This window comes from Pelophylax lessonae, assembly GCF_965119305.1.
Source record: "Pelophylax lessonae genome assembly, chromosome: 6".
Classification (NCBI taxonomy): Eukaryota; Metazoa; Chordata; class Amphibia; order Anura; family Ranidae; genus Pelophylax; species Pelophylax lessonae.
Window position 1 is genome coordinate 11,372,269 of NC_138773.1, and position 20,259 is coordinate 11,392,527.

Below are 20,259 nucleotides of genomic sequence, written 5' to 3' on the forward strand. Positions count from 1 at the left end.
TTCACTCTCCTCGGCAGCGGCAGCTTCTTTTCACTCTCCTTGGCAGCGGCAGCTTCTTTTCACTCTCCTTGGCAGCGGCAGCTTCTTTTCACTCTCCTCTGCAGCTTTTTTTCACTCTCCTCGGCAGCTTATCTTCAGCTCTCTTCAGTGGCGGCAGCTTCTTTTCATTCTGGTAGCACTACGGCCCTCCTTTTCCATTACTTGTGCTTAGTTACTAATTCTCATATTGCCCCGGGGTGCAGCATTCAGCATATGACCTAGAACTCCTCCTTTGTATCATCTCATTTGGTTTATTTACCTTTTTGAAATTGCCGCCGGTTCCACCCCCCTGCGTCGCAACGCTCACAGGGAAGGGAACCGGAAGGCAAGTGCCTGCATCGGCCGAGCACAAAGCGGGAGGATGGCTGGAGGACGGCGGGGGAGGATGGCTGGAGGACAGCAGAAGGATGGCTGGGGGACGGCGGGGGATCGCAGGGGAAGGGGAGTTTTAAAATATAAAACAGATTTCCATGCAAAACAATGTACCACTTTTAGCACAGAAATCTGACATAATCAGACCGCCAGGGAGGTTAAGCTTGGGATCTTCTTTGGCTTTGTGATACCATACTATATTATATATATATATATACACACACACACACATATATACACATGCATACACACACACACACACACACACACATACATACATACATACACACAGTGCCTTGCGAAAGTATTCGACCCCCTTGAACTTTGCAACCTTTTGCCACATTTCAGGCTTCAAACATAAAGATATAAAACTGTAATTTTTTGTGAAGAATCAACAACAAGTGGGACACAATCATGAAGTGGAATGAAATTTATTGGATATTTCAAACTTTTTTAACAAATAAAAAACTGAAAAATTGGGCGTGCAAAATTATTTAGCCCCCTTCGGTTAATACTTTGTAGCGTCACCTTTTGCTGTGATTACAGCTGTAAAATCGCTTGGGGTATGTCTCTATCAGTTTTGCACATCGAGAGACTGAAATTTTTGCCCATTCCTCCTTGCAAAATAGCTGGAGCTCAGTGAGGTTGGATGGAGAGCGTTTGTGAACAGCAGTTTTCAGTTCTTTCCACAGATTCTTGATTGGATTCAGGTCTGGACTTTGACTTGGCCATTCTAACACCTGGATATGTTTATTTGTGAACCATTCCATTGTAGATTTTGCTTTATGTTTTGGATCATTGTCTTGTTGGAAGACAAATCTCTGTCCCAGTCTCAGGTCTTTTGCAGACTCCATCAGGTTTTCTTCCAGAATGGTCCTGTATTTGGCTCCATCCATCTTCCCATCAATTTTAACCATCTTCCCTGTCCCTGCTGAAGAAAATCAGGCCCAATCCATGATGCTGCCACCACCATGTTTGACAGTGGGGATGGTGTGTTCAGGGTGATGAGCTGTGTTGCTTTTACGCCAAACATAACGTTTTGCATTGTTGCCAAAAAGTTCGATTTTGGTTTCATCTGACCAGAGCCCCTTCTTCCACATGTTTGGTGTCTCCCAGGTGGCTTGTGGCAAACTTTAAACAACACTTTTTATGGATATCTTTAAGAAATGGCTTTCTTCTTGCCACTCTTCCATAAAGGCCAGATTTGTGCAGTATACGACTGATTGTTGTCCTATGGACAGAGTCTCCCATCTCAGCTGTAGATCTCTGCAGTTCATCCAGAGTGATCATGGGCCTCTTGGCTGCATCTCTGATCAGTCTTCTCCTTGTATGAGCTGAAAGTTTAGAGGGACGGCCAGGTCTTCGTAGATTTGCAGCGGTCTGATACTCCTTCCATTTCAATATTATCGCTTGCACAGTGCTCCTTGGGATGTTTAAAGCTTGAGAAATCTTTTTGTACCCAAATCCAGCTTTAAACTTCTCCACAACAGTATCTCGGACCTGCCTGGTGTGTTCCTTGTTCTTCATGATGCTCTCTGTGCTTTAAACGGACCTCTGAGACTATCACAGTGCAGGTGCATTTATACGGAGACTTGATTACACACAGGTGGATTCTATTTATCATCATTAGTCATTTAGGTCAACATTGGATCATTCAGAGATCCTCACTGAACTTCTGGAGAGAGTTTGCTGCACTGAAAGTAAAGGGGCTGAATAATTTTGCACGCCCAATTTTTCAGTTTTTTATTTGTTAACAAAGTTTGAAATATCCAATACATTTCATTCCACTTCATGATTGTGTCCCACTTGTTGTTGATTCTTCACAAAAAATTACAGTTTTATATCTTTAAGTTTCAAGCCTGAAATGTGGCAAAAGGTTGCAAAGTGCAAGGGAGCTGAATACTTTTGCAAGGCACTATATATATATATATTATATATACACACACACATACACACACACACACACACACTGTATATGTGTGTGTCTCCAAGCACTTTTTATCTGGAAGTTTGGATGAAGAATAAAATAATGACATAATGCACTAAGGGACCTGTGTTGAGGCACTAAGGGACCTTTGTTGAGGCTTGATGAAGATGCATGGTTGTGCCAGGAAGGTAGAGAGAGGTGTAGATAGAGGGACAGGGGATGAAGCTGGGATAAGATGGAAAATGTGTTGCTCTTGAAATTTTGAGGCGTCTGCTTGAAAAATACTAGGTGCGTTATAAGGAACTTCAATACATGGTTTTCGAGATGGCCACCATTGGCTAGAGTTTCTTTATGTGTATAGAACATCTCGTGACATAAAAATAATTTGCGAGGTTTTAGTAATTCTACTCACCAAACGGCATTGACTCGGACCTGCTTACTGGCCAATTCTAGAATAAAAGGAAAACACAGTGAATGTGATAGTAATGGAAGACTTCTATTATTTGTATATACACCCATAACCACTTTTCTCACTGTACACAATTTTCGTAAGCTTTTTAATTTTTGTATTGTTTTGTAAAGTTTGTAACCTGGAGATGCTTTCAGTTACAGTACATTTTATTACATATATGCAAACTAAACCCTTGTTTTTAACGTATACTTTTAGGCAGGATAATTAAATTGTTTGCAGGCTGGTCGGTAAGTTGAGCTGGGAACAGAGGGGTAACTAGAACCTTCAGGGCCCCGGTGCAAGAAACCATGAAGGGCCCCCCAGACCCCTGGCCAGGACCCTTCCCTTCAAGCCTGGGGCTCTTGGCACTGATCCTGGGGCCTTTTACTCTCATTGTGGGGCCCTCTATTATGGTCCTGCAGCGGGACCCTTTCACAAGTTCTGCAGTGGGCCCCCTTCCTGCCATCTTGGGGCCTCCCCACGGCGGTGAAATGCCATGGCCCGGTTGCAAGTGTGACCTTTGCGATCCTGGAAGTTCACCCACTGGTGTCAGTAGTTTTTCTTTTTCGGTATTTTAATTGTAATATTTTTTTATCATTTTATTTTATTTTTTTACAATGTCACTGACTATGACTCTGTCCATTCAGAAAAGGAAGGAGCTGGTAAATTACATATTTACTGACCCCTTCCTGGTTCTCTATTGTGACACATCCCCTGCAGCAGCCGGCAGGAGAGGGGAGGGAGCACAGTGTGTGTGTGTGTGGGGGGGGGGAGGGGGGGTGGCAGCACAGTGGGGGAGGGGGGGGGTCCAGGGGATAGTGTATTCAGAGGATTATCTGCTCTGAGCAGAACATACCTAAAGTTGCACACAGTTCCAAAGCAAAAGCAAATTAATTCTGAATATCTACCATTTGTATCTTTGGGGAATTTTCAGGCACAGTCTGCACACTACTAGCCACAAGCTTAGCTCATATTTGGGATTATCTCCTTGACCGAGAATTAATTGGTCGGTATTTAAATGTAGATTGTCTCCTACTCACCGAGAGCGGCACATCTGGTCATATGATCCACCGCCGACTTGGACATGCAGTAAGCCAGGACGCCCGGAAACTGGAAACAAAAAAAAAATGGGGAGATTTGAAAAGGCCGCCATGTGGCTTATCATTCTTCTGTTAAAATGTAAATTTTTGACTTCATCTCACATAGGCACACCAACTGTAAAAGGAAGAAGGCTTACACATGGATATTCAAATACCAGTTTAGATAATTATTGTTTTGTCATCTCTGTATCAGTTTGTAGTGTTCTTCATGGATTTACTGGTTTGGAATTCCAGTCAAACTCTGAGCCAAAACCTATTCCCAGTGGCGTACCTAGAGCATTTGGCACCTGGGGCGGATCCTATATCTGGCACCCCCCCCCCCCCCAAGCTTTTAAATGTAAACACCCACAACAATTTGTAATGTTTTCAAGAATATTTATTGCACACATTTCACATCCCCCATCACAGTGCCCCTTGCGGTCTGCCCTCGGCTCTCTAATCACAGTGCCCCCTTTTACTCTCTCTGCCTCCCCTGCACAGTCCTACCTTCGGCATAAACAGATAGCTAATACTATTAGCAATGTGTTTAAGTAAGAGATTCGAGACTACAGGAGATAGTCAGAGACTGCAGACATGCTACAGGAGATAATCAGAAACTGCAGACATGATACAGGAGAAAGTCAGAGACTGAGGACATGATACAAGAGATGGTCAGAGACTGCAGACATAATACAAGAGATGGTGAGAGACTGCAGACATGATACAGGAGGAGATAGTCAGAGACTGCAGGCATGAAGTTAGAAGAGCACTAGTGGGGCCGGAGAGCACAGGGGAAGCAGAGAGCACTGGAGGAGCTAAAGGGCAGGGGGGGTGCTGGAGAGATTTGGGGGGGGGGGGGGTTTGGAAAGCATTGCAGGCGGATTGGAGAGCTCAGGGGAGAGGCTGGGAAAACCAGGGGGGCGGAGAGCATGGGGGGGAAGGGGGACAGAGAGCATGAGGGGGGACTGGAGAGCACTGGGAGGGGGGACTGGAGAGCACAAGGGGATGGAGAGCACTGGGGGAGCTAGAGAGCATGGGGGGAGCTGGAAAGCACTGTGGGAGCTAAAGAGCACAGGAGGGGGGGGGCTAAAGAGCACTGGAGGGGGGCTAAAGAGCACTGGAGGGGCTGAACAGCCACTGAATGCCTGCAGAAGGGAGAAGAGGAGAATTAAGCATTCAGTGCCTGCAGGAGGAATATGGAAAGATCAATTCCTTTAAATGCAACTGCCCTTGCTGGTCCTCCTATCCAGGCACACAGGCTGCTCGGGCACTCACCTTCTCCCCCCACCCCCCGTGAGCAGCGCAGACTGAAGGAGCAGCTACTGCAGCGGCCTTCACATGGAGATGCGGGCCAGCCCGGCAGCGCCGATGTGCACCCCTGAGCCTACTCCAACCCCCATTGTATGACTATTCTAACTACCTGTGAAAGGAAAGAGGTCTAAAATTACTTATTCTGAGGGTGCTCTGGTCCGGTCACATGAGTGGATTCAAGCGCCGACTTCGGTGTAGAGCATGGGTCTCCCAACTTTCTAAACAAAGGGCCATTTTACTTCAAACTTTAGGGGGGTGTGACTATGGTTAGTGAGATGTAGTCAGATGCTGGCTAACTTTGCCTGTGTCATCATGGGGCATTCTGTAACACCAGCTGCCATGAGCCTGTTTCCCTCTAGTGCTCAGCCTGGACGCTGTGTCATCATCTCTTGAATGCAGAGCAAGCAGAGACCACAGCTGAGAGCAATGGATCATGGGATATGTGGTCCAATGAGCAAAGATTTGCATTGGAGCCAGCCTGCTGCAGACTACAAATTGCAGCCAGCTGACAGAGAGAGAAGAATGCTGGGTGAAGACATAAATAGGCTGGTCTGGGGAGGAGTCTGTCTATTGGAACCATGGCCTTCAGTTGAGAGCAGAGACCATGACTTAAAAGCAAACTTTCACTGATCACTGTAGAGCAGACATTACTTTTTTCACTGACACTCCAGCACTTTAATTGAAAAGACATTTTTTTTCCTAGGTAGATGTCTGTTGGTTGCCAATAGCAACCGTTGCCGTGACCATGACTTAGCAGCACACTTTTACTGGTCGCTGTAGAACAGACATTACTTTCTCCGCTAACACTCCAGTACTTTGCTTGAGAAGACCTAGCGTTACTTGGGCAAATACTTGGCCAATGACGGTAGCAACTGCTGCTGTAACTCAGAGGAAATCCCGGACGATGCCCCTAAATGTAGCACTGTTCCTTTAGGGCTTGCTGCAAGATGACTTGTTGGGCCTTACCAGCACTAAGTCACTTAGGGAACAGTTCACACGTCTCTCTATACTCCCGATGGCTCGTCACACAATTAACAGTCCAGGGGTATTTGTTTTTAGTGTTTATTTTGGAACTTGGATGGGAGAAGGGAAAAGTGGGATACTCCAACTGTAACTATTCACAATGGATAAGGACAGCTCTCACTTGGTCTCACCAGATTGCTTGTGGAAGCAGCTGCACTGCTTAATCCCTACAGCCACATGTATAGAAAGGGTTAAGTCTCCTTGCTCTTTTCTCTCCAGCAATAGACTTGGCTAATCTACAATATCTTCGAGGCATCTTAATTAATGGCATCAGTTTGGTGTGTTGGATTAAGTGGATATGGGAAGGATTAACGTGGATCGATTTCTAATCCGGATAAATGTAATCCTGAAAAGCTTGACATGACCCTCTGGCAGTCTTTGATATAATGGTGCTTTGTAAATTGTAGAAGTTTTACTTTCTACCAAGTGTTCTTCTGTCAGTACTCCTTTCCTTGTGTTCTCCCCAGCAGTACTCCTTTCCCTGTCTTCTCCCCAGCAGTACTCCTTTCCCTGTCTTCTCCCCAGCAGCACTCCTTTCCCTGTCTTCTCCCCAGCAGCACTCCTTTCCCTGTCTTCTCCCCAGCAGTACTCCTTTCCCTGTCTTCTCCCCAGCAGTACTCCTTTCCCTGTCTTCTCCCCAGCAGTACTCCTTTCCCTGTCTTCTCCCCAGCAGTACTCCTTTCCCTGTCTTCTCCCCAGCAGTACTCCTTTCCCTGTCTTCTCCCCAGCAGTACTCCTTTACCCGTCTTCTCCCCAGCAGTACTCCTTTACCCGTCTTCTCCCCAGCAGTACTCCTTTCCCCGTCTTCTCCCCAGCAGCAGTCCTTTCCCCGTCTTCTCCCCAGCAGCAGTCCTTTCCCCGTCTTCTCCCCAGCAGCAGTCCTTTCCCCGTCTTCTCCCCAGCAGCAGTCCTTTCCCTGTCTTCTCCCCAGCAGCAGTCCTTTCCCTGTCTTCTCCCCAGCAGTACTCCTTTCCCTGTCATACAAGGTAAACTTTCCAAACTGCATGGCTGTAAGGAATGAAAATAGACTGCTCAAACAAATTAAAGGAACACTTTTTATTCAGAGTACAGCATCAAGCCAGTTAAATTCCTGGGATATTGATCTGGTCAGTTAAGTAGCAGAGAGGGTTGTTAATCAGTTTCAGCTGCTTTGGTGTTAATGAAATTACCAACAGGTGCACTAGATGGGCAACAATGAGACGACCCCAGGAAAGGTTTTACAGGTGGTGGCCACTGACTTTTTTTCCTATTCATCTTTTCTGACTGTTTTTCACTAGTTTTGCAGTTGGCTAGGGTCAGTGTCACTTCTAGTAGCATGAGGAAATATCTGGACCCTATAGAGGTTGCACAGGCAGTCCAACTCCACCAGGATGATACATCAATACGTGCCATTGCCAGGAGGCAGAGGCGTAACTAGAACCTTCAGGGCCCCGGTGCAAGAATACATAAAGGGCCCCCGGACCCCTGGCCTGGGCCCTTCCCACTGATCCTGGGGCCCTTTACTTTCATTGCGGGCCCTTTATTACGGTCCCGCAGTGAGATCCTTTCACAAGTTCTGCAGTGGGCCCCCTTCCTGCCATCTTGGGACCTCCCCACGGTGGTGGAATGCCAGGGCCCGGTGTTCCGTGAGAATTACCTACCCGTGAGAAAAACCTACCCCTCGTCACTTCCGGTACTCCGCACTGTATGTAATGCAGCGGGTACATTAAAACAGCTGTGCTGACATACGAGTGATCTCCGCTCCTGTCCCGGTCACTTCCCTGCTCTCGGATAGGAAATATAAAAGCGGCGGCGGCTGTATGAAAACATAAATCACTGAGCCGAAAGCCGCTTTTATATTTACTTGCCGAGAGCAGGGAAGTGACCGGGACAGGTGCGGGGATGACTCGTATGTCAGCACAGCTGTTTTAGGTAAGCGCCGCGTCGGTAGGTTTTTTTCACGGTACACCGTGATCGGTTTATACTAGTGCGCATGCGCACTAGTAAGCTCCTCTGTTCTGCCATTAGGTATCCGGCGCTCTGAGCATGCGCACTGCTGCGCTGCTCAGATGCTTCTGGCCGGAAGTGACGAGGGGTAGGTAATTCTCACAGGGTAGGTAATTCTCACGGAACACCGGTCGCAAGCGTGACCTTTGCGATCCGGGAAGTTCACCCCTGGTGTCAGTAGTTTTTATTTTTTGGTAGATTAATTTTATTATAATTTTATTTTATTTTTTTACAATGTCACTGACTATGACTCTGTCCATTCAGAAAAGGAAGGAGCTGGTAAATTACATATTTCCCAACCCCTTCCTGGTTCTCTCTTGTTACACAACCCCTGCAGCAACCGACAGGAGAGGGGAGGGAGCACAGTGGGGGGGGGGGGGGGGGGGTGACCAGGGGAGAACACAGGGGCCCAGAGACAACAGAACACAAGTGAACTGGATAGGAAGAGTAAACTGGATAGGAGGAGTGAACTGGATAGGAGGACTGTATGTTGATGTTTCTGTGCCATGTTTTGATTATTTCAATAAAAAAAAAAAAAGGAGGAGTGGCGGGGGCAGCATACAGAGGAACCAATCTCCTCCATTTTCCTCCTGGAGGACAGTGATTTCTCTACATGCTGCCCCCGCCACCCCTCCTATCCAGGTATACAGGGGAGCTGCAGAGGCCCCCTGGAGCATGGGGCCTGGTTGCAATTGCAACCCCTGTAGTTATGCCCCTGCCAGGAGGTTTGCTGTGTCTCCCAGCACAGTCTCAAGAGCATGGAGGAGATCCCAGGAAACAGGCAGTTACTCTAGGAGAGCTGGACAGGGCCGAAGCCGGTAGCAACTGTTGTTGTAACCCATCAGCAGGACCGGTATCTGCTCCTTTGTGCAAGGAGGAACAGGATGAGCACTGCCAGAGCCCTACAAAATGACCTCCAGCAGGACACTGGTGCGAATGTCTCTGACCAAACAATCAGAAACAGACTTCATGAGGGTGGCCTGAGGGCCCGACGTCCTCACTGCCTGGCACTGTGGAGCTTGATTGTAATTTGCCATTGAACACCAGAATTGGACGATCTGCCACTGGCGCCCTGTGCTTTTCACAGATGAGAGCAGGTTCACCCTGAGCAAATGTAACAGATGTGAAGGGTCTGGAGAAGCCATGGAGAACGTTATGCTGCCTGTAACATCGTTCAGCATGACTGGTTTGGTGGTGGGTCAGTGATGGTCTGGGGAGGCGTATCTGTGGAGGGACGCACAGACCTCTACAGGCTAGACAATGGCACCCTGACTGCCATTAGGAATTGGGATGAAATCCTTGGACCCATTGTCAGAACCTACTCTGGTGCAGTGAGTCCTGGGCTCCTCCTGGTGCCCGACAATGCCCGGCCTCATGTGGCGAGAGTATGCTGCCAGTTCCTGGAGGATGAAGGAATTGATATCACTGACCCAAATCCAATAGAACACCTCTGGGACATTATGTTTTGGTCCACCCAACTCCACCAGGTTGCAGTCTGCTCAGGAGCTTGGTGATGCCCAGTCCAGATCTGGGAGGAAATACCCCAGGACACCATCCATCGTCTCATTAGGAGCTTCCACCGACATTGTCAGACATGAATACAAGCACATGGAGGCCAAACAAACTACTGAGGACCATTCTGAGTTGCTGCAATGAAATTTCAGCAAAATGGACTCGCCTGCTGCATCATTTTTAAACTTTGATTTTCAGGGTGTCTTTAATTCATCCCTCTGTAGGGTGATCATTTTCATTTCCATCAAAAGATGCGGCATCCTTTCCTTCCTAACACATTATCCAGTCCATAGCAGTATAGATCCTAACACATTACCCAGTCCATACCAGTATAGATCCTAACACATTACCCAGTCTATACCAGTATAGATCCTAACACATTACCCAGTCCATACCAGTATAGATCCTAACACATTACCCAGTCTATACCAGTATAGATCCTAACACATTACCCAGTCTATACCAGTATAGATCCTAACACATTACCCAGTCCATACCAGTATAGATCCTAACACATTACCCAGTCCATACCAGTATAGATCCTAACACATTACCCAGTCTATACCAGTATAGATCCTAACACATTACCCAGTCTATACCAGTATAGATCCTAACACATTACCCAGTCCATATCAGTATAGATCCTAACACATTACCCAGTCCATACCAGTATAGATCCTAACACATTTCCCAGTCCATACCAATATAGATCCTAACACATTTCCCAGTCCATACCAATATAGATCCTAACACACTACCCAGTCCATACCAATATAGATATCCAGCATAAGATTTTTCTCCATTGAGATCTGATGTGTTTTCAAAGTGTTCCTTTCATTTTTTTTTTAACAGTGTACTTACCATTCCTGCCACTGATCAGAATCCCCCAGCTGAAGTCTGGGAAGAAACCCACACTTTTAGAAGTGTCAAACTAAAGCGGGAGTCTTCAAGCTTTTGAGTACGATGACCACATTATATTTTCCAAAAAAAAAATCGGTTTTATAAATTAATGAGAAATAACCTTACATCAGAAGCCCCCTTCTAAGATTACAGTCCCCCCTTCACATCAGAAGCTCCATTCTTAGATCAGAGCACCCCCCTTTATATCAGAAGCCCCCTTCACATCAGAAGCACCCCCCCCACACATACACACATCAGAGCTTCAATTTTAGGCCCTCCCATTACAACTTTCCCCATGGTGGCAGCAAGGCGATGAGCAGGAGGTGAAGCAGGGGAGAAGACAGGGAAAGGCGTGCTGCCGGGGAGAAGACAGGGAAAGGCGTGCTGCCGGGGAGAAGACAGGGAAAGGCGTGCTGCCGGGGAGGAGACAGGGAAAGGCGTGCTGCCGGGGAGGAGACAGGGAAAGGCGTGCTGCCGGGGAGGAGACAGGGAAAGGCGTGCTGCCGGGGAGAAGACAGGGAAAGGCGTGCTGCCGGGGAGGAGACAGGGAAAGGCGTGCTGCCGGGGAGGAGACAGGGAAAGGCGTGCTGCCGGGGAGGAGACAGGGAAAGGCGTGCTGCCGGGGAGGAGACAGGGAAAGGCGTGCTGCCGGGGAGGAGACAGGGAAAGGCGTGCTGCCGGGGAGGAGACAGGGAAAGGCGTGCTGCAGGGTGCCTTTAGCCAATCCTGGCTCAGGGCTAAGTCCATGCCCCACACTATACAAGGCTGCTGCTTAAACGGCAGCCGTGTATAGGGTGTGACAATAGAGATTAGACAGGTAGTTAGTGGATAGTGAGTTCAATCATTTTAGTGCAGTCAGTGTAGTGTACAGGCGTACTCCACTTTAAAAATGTAAGGATATTTTTTCATCCTGGGTCCCCTTTCGGTGCTCCCCAACCTTGGTGTCCCTGTCACTTATGGTTCGGGAGCAGTGCCATGTCAAGCTGACCAATATTTCCCATAGACGCAATTGTTAAAGACAGGGGAGTAGTGCCATGTCAAGCTGTCCATTATTTCCCACAGATGACAATGAGCAATGAAAGCTGACAATTGGTCTGGGCAGGAAGGGGGGGGGGGGGGGAAGTGCCCTGTATTTAAGTGGGTAAAGTGGACCCTATGACAGAATTAAAAAAAAACAAAAAAAAAAAAAGAAAACGTGTGGGGTCCCTCCCAAAATCTATACCAGACACTTATCCAAGCATGCAGCCTGCTCATGCACCCCCCTCCCCCTCCTGAACCATACCAGGCCGCTTGCCCTAAGCATGTTGATGGGGACAAGGGCCTCCTCCCGACAACCCTGGGCTGTAGTTGTGGGGGTCTGCGGGTGGGGGGGGCTTATCGGAATCTGGAAGCCCCCTTTAGTCTCCCATTTGCCAGACAAAAAGGATCGGGCATGCGGCGTGTAGCCTCTTAGGAGACAAAGCCTTTTTTTAAAAATTGTATTTTTTTGGGTCGGCGAGTGTCGTGATTGATGATAGATTTACATTGAGGGACACTATTATTCTTTTTTTCTGTGGTTTTTACTTTTGCTAAAGGGGGCTTCCAGATTCCAATAAGCCCCCCCCCCACCCCCAGACCCAGGCAACCACAGCCCAGGGTTGTCAGGAAGAGGCCCTTGTCCCCATCAACATGTCGACAAGGTGCTTTGGGGTGGGGGGGGCAGAGCCCCCCATTTTGAGGGCATGTGGCCTGGTATGGTTCAGGAGGGGGGGCACTCGCTTGACCCCCCTCTTTCCTGACCTACCGAGCTGCATGCTCAGATAAGGGTCTGATATTGCTTTTGGGGGGGGCCCATGCTAGGGTTTTTTATTTTTTTATTTTGGTGAAGGGCCTGGTATGAACTGGGGGGGGGGGGGCTTATGTCTTTTTTTATCTATATTGCTGAGAGCTGGCAATACATTACAGCCGCAAGCAAGTTTAAATGACACTTTTTTCCTTTAGAAATGTCAGTATTGCTGCAGCCGGCTCCATACATCGTACAGATGCGCCACTTTACAGGCACATCAAAGGGGGAAGGAATTTTTCCTGTTTATTATTTCATTTTCTGCATCAATAAAATCACTGCTCCTGTAAAAATTATTGTTTTAAAAAAAATCTTTGCATTGATGCATGTCCCCCAGGCCAGTGCCCGGGTCCCTATACTCTTTTTATGGAAATAACTAGCATATAAGCCTTTAAAATGAGGACTTTTGATTTTTCATGTTCGTGTCCCATAGACTTTAATAGAGTTTGCATGTTTGCTAGAACTTTTTCCCTGTTCGAGATGTTCTGGTGTGAACTGAACAGGGGGGTGTTCGACCCATCACTACTGGTCACTCGCTGTGTTAATTCATAACTGAAGCATAGTAAACCGTGTTTATTTGTGGGAGCAGGGGGCCTGTCAGGTTGGCCTTATGGGACCCCGTGGTTTCTAACAGCAGCATAGATCCCCACTGCGGGAGTTTTTTCAAAGTTTCCCCAGAGTTGAGCTTTAATTCAAGGCACACCATCACCCACCATATGACACTGCCCTGCCAATAGATCACATCATGCTGTGGTATGCAGACAGGGGTGTGTACCTCACTGCCATGGAAGACAGAACCTTCAATAGAAGGTATAGTGTGAGTGACATGCAACAGCTTTAAATTTACAAGTAATATATATATATATATATATATATATTTTTTTTTTTAAGCTGTAATAAAGAATGAGGCATCACCCATGGGAGCTATGCAATAAAGCTGGGGTGTGTGAATCAAGAAAAAAGCCAACATAAATAAATATTTTAGAAGGTAAATGATAAAAAGCAGCACGTAAGAACACTTCTTTGGTATGCAGTATCTCACTCTGAAGATAAATAAAGGAATATTCTGCATCCCCTATCTACTGTATTTCTCATAGAGGAGCAAGAAAACCCTCACCGATCTCTGGCCTGTGACGCTGGATACGTTGACGATGTTTCCTTTGGTCTTGATGAGATGAGGAACTGCCAGCTGAGTGAGATAAAAAAGCGACCTAGAAAAGTTCAGAGATGAAGGGATTATTTTACAATATACACTCGCTTCCTGTTTTGTATAACCTATAAAGATACAAAAAAAAAAAAAAAAAAGGGAGATAGAAAGCATAATAAACCCAATCAGCTGGTTTAAGGAAATAATAAATGCCCAGAGAGATTAATATATTTTACACCCTTACAAGTTAGAAAACTGTAAATGTAAAGTAAATGAGAACAACCACACTATTCTGGAACAGAAAGGGTCAAATTAACAACCTCTTTTAGGATGTGACTGTGCCATCTAGTGGTGACATGAGGTAATGGCAGAGAATATTGTCAGTCTATAAACTGCTTATCTCAAACGATTATTGAACCCATATGGATTCTGGAGGAAATTTAACTCAGGACATTAATATGCAAGCTCCATTGGGATGTGACTGTCCTCTAGTGGTGACATGAGGTAATGGCATAAAATAATGACAGGGCTTGTTTGGATACATTGCCCATAAACTGCTTATCACAAATAATTCTGGAACCAGTGTGGATTCTGGTGGAAACTGAACTTAGTACATGAATATACAACCTCTTAGTGGTCCCAATCTAGTGCTGTTAACGGAATTACATTTTTACAACACATTACATTATACCAGAAAATCTTTTTCTGTGTGGTTCCTGATTGTGTATTTACATGGTCAGTCTTCCCAAACATTAAGGCTTACTTATAGGCAGAGAATGGTGAGCGGAGTCACCTACAGCAGTGCTCCCCAACCTTTTTATCGCCGCGGACCAGTCAATGTTTGATAATTTCTCTGTGGCCCGCTGGGGGGGGGGGGTCGTCAATTCAGAGTGCCCACAGCGTGCCCCCAATCAATGCACAGTGCCCACAGCATGCCCCCAATCAATGCACAGTGGCCACAGCATGCCCCCAATCAATGCACAGTGCCCACTGCTTGCCCCCAATCAATGCACAGTGCCCACAGCATGCCCCCAATCAATACACAGTGCCCACAGCATGCCCCCAATCAATGCAGAGATGCCAGCGTTTCCCCCGAGACCAGCGCACTTACCTCACCGCAGCTTCTCTTCAGTCCCCGGGTGTCCTCGAGTACTCAGTCCTCCCGCCTCCTCCTCAGCCAATGGTATGGGTTTTGCCTTTTGACCAATCAGGAAGCGGGAGGACCCGCTCCCTGATTGTCTAGGAGGAGGATCGGTGTGAAAATAGCAAATTTCATTCGCTATTGTCACACAATGGGCGGGCTCGGGCGCAGAGTGCTCTGCGCCCCGGCCGCCCGCCACAGTAAAATAGTTTAAACTTCCTCAGGCGGCCCGGTACCGTTTGCTCCACGGACCGGTACCGGTCCGCGGCCCGGGTGTTGGGGAACACTGAGAAAATCTCTCAGTGAGTTCAGTGCTAAGCTTTACCTGCCAGAGTTCCTGGCTATGTTCTGGCCCACCTTGGGGTGTTCCAACTCCTGCTGCATTATTCAAAACATAAAAAAAAAGGAGCATGGGTGAGAACACCTCATAATGGGCACAGCAGGTGTGCAGACCCAGGAATTCAGCACAGAGATAGTGGGCACCCTTCGTGAATGAAACAGCAGGTATAAAGTCTCAGGAACCCTCCATGAGGTCCCTCTTGGGTCTCACATCCTCTGGCTCTTCTAAAGGGGTCCCTTTCCAATTTTTGTGCCTGTGTAGAGCGTCCCTTTTGGCTCTTTCACCCTCTTAAGCAAATCTCTTAACCTCTGCAGGCCCCCTCTGAGAGGTCCCACTTCGTTTTGTGTCCCTTGTAGGGTCTGTCTTGGCTTGTATGTGCTTTGAGGGAACTCCTCAGCTATGCGACTCTCCATGGGACTCTATTGGCTTTATATTGACCTGTGTGTAGCCTGACTTTGGCCCTTTGGCCCTCCATGAATCCCATCTCTGCTCTCGATCCTCTGTTGCATGCCTTATGTTTCTCTCTTCAGTTCTGGGGAATTAGTAAATATTTGAAACCACAGATATGCATTGTTTTCTATCACAAAGACAGTACCCATATCACATACCACCCCTCCACTATACTGGGAGAGTCATTCTCCTCACCGCACATTGGTGTTCATCACACGGTCATAGTCCTCCAGTGTGGTGTTCTCCACTGTCCCCATAGCCAGGATCCCCCCGCTGTTCACCAGCACATCCAGCTGTCCAAAGTGACCGACTGTCTCCTCTACAATACGCTGGAGTATCTTCTCATCTGTCAGATCTCCAGGGACTAGGAGGGGCTGTGGGGGAAAAAAATGTCTGATAACCAGATAACTGATGGTGACATAAGAGGATGGTAATGAGGGACATTAATGAATGTGACACAGAGGGAGTCAAGAGGACACTAATCAATGTGACACACAGAGTGAATAGATGAGGAAACCAATGAAGGACACACATGGTAAGCACACAGAGTACATATGACATATCACCCCACCTTCAGGCCACAGATCTCCTCACAGTGTTGGGCCGTCTCCTGTAGCTTCTCCTGGTTTCTTCCATTTAGGGCCAGTCGAGCCCCCAGACCAGCGAAGAGGATGGCAGTTCCAGCACCAATTCCAGAGCTGGCTCCAGTTACCAGGCACACCTTCCCCTGTAGGGACACCACCTGAGGAAGGTCACAGAAAGGAGGATTAACCCATCAGGAAATGCTACAAACAATAACTCCATGTGTGAACATATTGGGGGGGGAAGCTTTTTTTACAACTGGCTGCAAATATGAGTGTGATTCACTGTTCCCTGAGCATACAGTTCGGGCCCCTAACCTCAAGGGCCCATAGACAGTTGCCCCACCCACTGTAGCTTCTGTCCCCACCTCTGGACTTGCTGCTGCCCAATAGATGGGGAGATTCTTATTTTAGTTTACAAAACACCGACACCTATTGTGTCCTCTCCACCCTTCTCACACTTAGCAATTGTTATTTATTACAAAGGTTACATTGTATCCAACAGGAGCCCTTCACATCACACAGAGTAACAGTTTACATTTCTAATGATACTTTGCACCTGCACTTTGAAAACACAATATAATGTGTGTAAAAAAGGATACTTTCCCCACAGAGCCAATACAAGCCCCACAAAGAACCACAGAGTATGCATGGGCACCATGGAAGGCTGTAGAGTGGAGAGGGACCCCACAGTGGTGAAGAGCCAAGTAGAACCCAATGGAGGGTTCTGGAGCTGAGAGGGATCCCAGTGAGCCCTTAACACCCCACAAAGGATCAGAAAGTGGAGAAGAACCCCTCAGACAACCATGAAAGGATCCCAGAGGGGGCGGAGGAGCCAAGAGGTACCCCAGAGAGGGCCAGAAATGAGAGGGACCCCTCAGACAACCAAGAAGGATCCCAAAGTGGGCTGGAGAGCCAAAAGGGACCAAAGAAAGGGTCACAAAGTAGAGAGGAACACCTCAGAGAAAACAAGAGGGATTCCATAGACTGCTGAAGAATAAAGAGAGACCTCACAGAGAGCCAAAAAATGCAGCATTGGTGGGAAACTAAGTTTGTGAAACGCCAACACCTGGAGTGTCCTGCTCCTACCCAACAATTGTTATTTATTACAAATGTTCCAATGTAGCCAACAGGAGCCCCTCACGTCACAGACAGGCTGGGTTCAAACTTGTGCCATGACAGACATTGCATGTGATTCGCACCACACTGCTGTGCAGGTCACATGCAATGTCAGCCATACAAACTGTATGGCTGAAATTGCATTGCATCAAAATGGTGCAGGACCCTGTTTTTTTTGGTCTGCACCAGAATCAGATCGCATGGGTGTTCACACCTATGCGATACAATTCCTGCACCATTTCACAGTTCATACTGTGATCTACAAACCGATCTGGGGATGTCATTACCTTTACATCGACACCCCCAGCGGTTCGCAAATCTCAGTGTGAACCAGTGTGCGATTTATGTGCAATGCAGGAACCAAAACTAAATCGCAGGGTTTCCCGCATCGAAGTAGTGTGAACCGGGACACAGAGTTACATTTGTGTAATGATAGTATACATCTGCACTCTGTAGACAACATAGTGGGATTGATTTACTAAAACCAGAGTGCAAAATCTGGTGTAGCTGTGACTGGTAGCCAATCAGTTTCTTACTTCAGCTTGCTCAAGTAAGCTTTGCCGAAAAAAAAAAAAAAAAACTGGAAGTGGATTGGTTTCTATACAGAGCTGCATCAGATTTTGCACTCTCCAGTGAACCCTAATGTGTGTAAAAAAAAAAACAACCCTCTCCATAGTGCCAAGATGGGCCCCAAAAAGGGCCACAGAGCAAGAATGGGCTCCATGGAAGACTGTAGAGTGGCTAGGGACTTCACAGAGGGTGTAGAGCCAATAAAAGGGTTCTAGAGCTGAGAGGGGTCCCAGTGAGAGCCTAAGAGCTAAGTGGGGCCCCACAAAGCACCAGAAAATATAGAAAGACACTTCAGACAACCAAGAAGGATCCTCGAGTGCAGTGGTGGATGGTGCTAAAACATTTTTTTTTTTTTGGGGGGGGGGGGGGGGGAGCAAACAGAAAAATGACTGACCGGCAAGCCCCCATCAATGCAGAGTGACCCCAGTATGCCCCCATCAATGCAGAGTGCCCCCCATCAATGCACAGTGCCACAGCGTGCCCCCCATCAATGCACAGTGCCACAGCGTGCCCCCCATCAATGCACAGTGCCACAGCGTGCTCCCCATCAATGCACAGTGCCACAGCGTGCAGAGAGATCAGCACTTACCTGATCCGGCGGCGGCTTCTCCTCAGTCCTGTGCATCTCCTGAGTCCTCCTCCTCCTCGGCCAATGGAAACGGGTCTTGGACTCCATGCGTCCGGCGAACTGCATGTAGATTAGGGGGCCGGACGCATGGATAGGGGGGGCAGCGCCCCTGCGCCCCTAACACACCGGCCGCCACTGCTAGAGCGGGTTGGAACGTCAAGAGGAACCTCAGAGAGGGCCAGAAAGAAGAGAGGGGCTCCAGAACCAGGAGAGACCCACAGAGGGCTGGAGAGTCAAGAGGGACCCCAGAGGGAGGCAAATAATGCAGCATTGGTGGAGAACTATGGCAGCTTGTAAAACGCTGACACCTGTTGTGTCCTCTTTGTCCCAAAATTATTATGTATTACATAGGTTATATTGTAGCCAACAGGTGCCCCTCACATCATGCATACAGTTACAACCTACATTAATAATAATGCTTTCCACCTTCACTTTGTAAAAAACAACAAAATGTTTGTTAACCTCTTCCAACCAAGTAATGCATATATACATTCTATTACCAAAAGTATTGGGACGCCTGCCTTTACACACACATGATCTTTAATGGCATCCCAGTCTTAGTCCGTAGGGTTCAATATTGAGTTGGCCCACCCTTTGCAGCTATAACAGCTTCAACTCTTCTGGGAAGGCTGTCCACAAGGTTTAGGAGTGTCTATGGGAATGTTTCACCATTCTTCCAGGAGCGCATTTCTGAGGTCAGGCACTGATGTGGATGAGTTATTTATTAGAGTTTTAATACATGCCTACATAAGATTGTATTTTTTTTAATGTATATTATTAATATTATTATTTGATTTTTAACACAAGCCTACACATAGTGTATTATATATATATATAATTTTTTAGTATTCAGTTTTAGGAGGAACATGTCAGACTAGGATCATGCTATCATCCTCACCCTTACTACCGCACTTAGCGACCCCCCATCCCATCTGCCTCCCCCCCCCAGCCAGGAACAAGCATCTACATATCAGATTTCAGGACTCGTCTGTAATGGCTGCATGCTTGTTCCATATTAGTGACTCATTAGGTAACAAATCTCAGACTGACATCAGCAGAGCCTTGAAATATGAGACAGCAATGGGAAGTGTCCTGATGGGACCCCTTTAAGAATAAGAAGTCGGTGCTGAATAGAGTCATTGGTGACACATTACACACGGGGACACACACTACACGCTGCTCACATGTTCCTGCTGTGCAGCCATGTCTGCTCCAATCCAGGTCAGGAGATCTTTTTTTTTTTTTTTTTTTTAAAGGAACTTTATTAACACTCAGCACTGACCAGCTGTGACTTCAACTCTTTCCCTGCTGGCAGAATGCAAGAGCTCAGGAATGTAAAATGCTTTGTAAAATGCTTTGTCATGATAAGATGCGTTATACATACACACACACACATATATATATAATGTTTTGTTTTACTTTCTAACACATGTCTATATAGTATTGGTTTTTTTTTTTCTCTTGTAATTTGAGTTGTAATACATGCCTACATAGTATTGTATTTCTTTTTTTTTTTTTTAATTATTATTATTTGAGTTTTAACATATGCCTACATAGTATGTTTTTTTATTATTATTTTTATTATTATTAGAGTTTTTTTTTTTTTGTATTATTGTTGTTGTTGTTGTTGTTGTTGTTGTTGTTGTTAATATTATTGTTTGAGTTTTAACACATGCCTACATAGTATTGTTTTTTTTTTTTTTCTCTTCTCTTTTATTTGAGTTGTAATACATGCCACCATAGTATTGTATTTTTTTTTTTTTAATTATTATTATTTGGGTTTTTTAACATATGCCTACATAGTATGTTTTTATTATTATTATTATTATTATTATTAGAGTTTTTTTTTTGTATTATTATT

General features: G+C 46.5%; 1 protein-coding gene across 1 annotated transcript in view; it reads right to left on the reverse strand.

Moving 5' to 3' along the window:
• Positions 1 to 19,702, reverse strand: part of LOC309558207 (3-oxoacyl-[acyl-carrier-protein] reductase FabG-like) — a 32,873-nt gene extending 13,171 nt beyond the window's left edge. The window contains exons 1-6 of the mRNA XM_082261226.1: positions 19,583 to 19,702; positions 16,072 to 16,242; positions 15,696 to 15,874; positions 13,540 to 13,633; positions 3,830 to 3,899; positions 2,751 to 2,787 (exon numbers count right to left, since the gene is read on the reverse strand). Coding sequence (XP_082117352.1) covers positions 2,751 to 2,787; positions 3,830 to 3,899; positions 13,540 to 13,633; positions 15,696 to 15,874; positions 16,072 to 16,242; positions 19,583 to 19,603 — 572 coding nt within the window. The 5' untranslated portion in view covers positions 19,604 to 19,702. The remainder of the gene's footprint in view (positions 1 to 2,750; positions 2,788 to 3,829; positions 3,900 to 13,539; positions 13,634 to 15,695; positions 15,875 to 16,071; positions 16,243 to 19,582) is intronic.
• Positions 19,703 to 20,259: the final 557 nt, after the last annotated feature.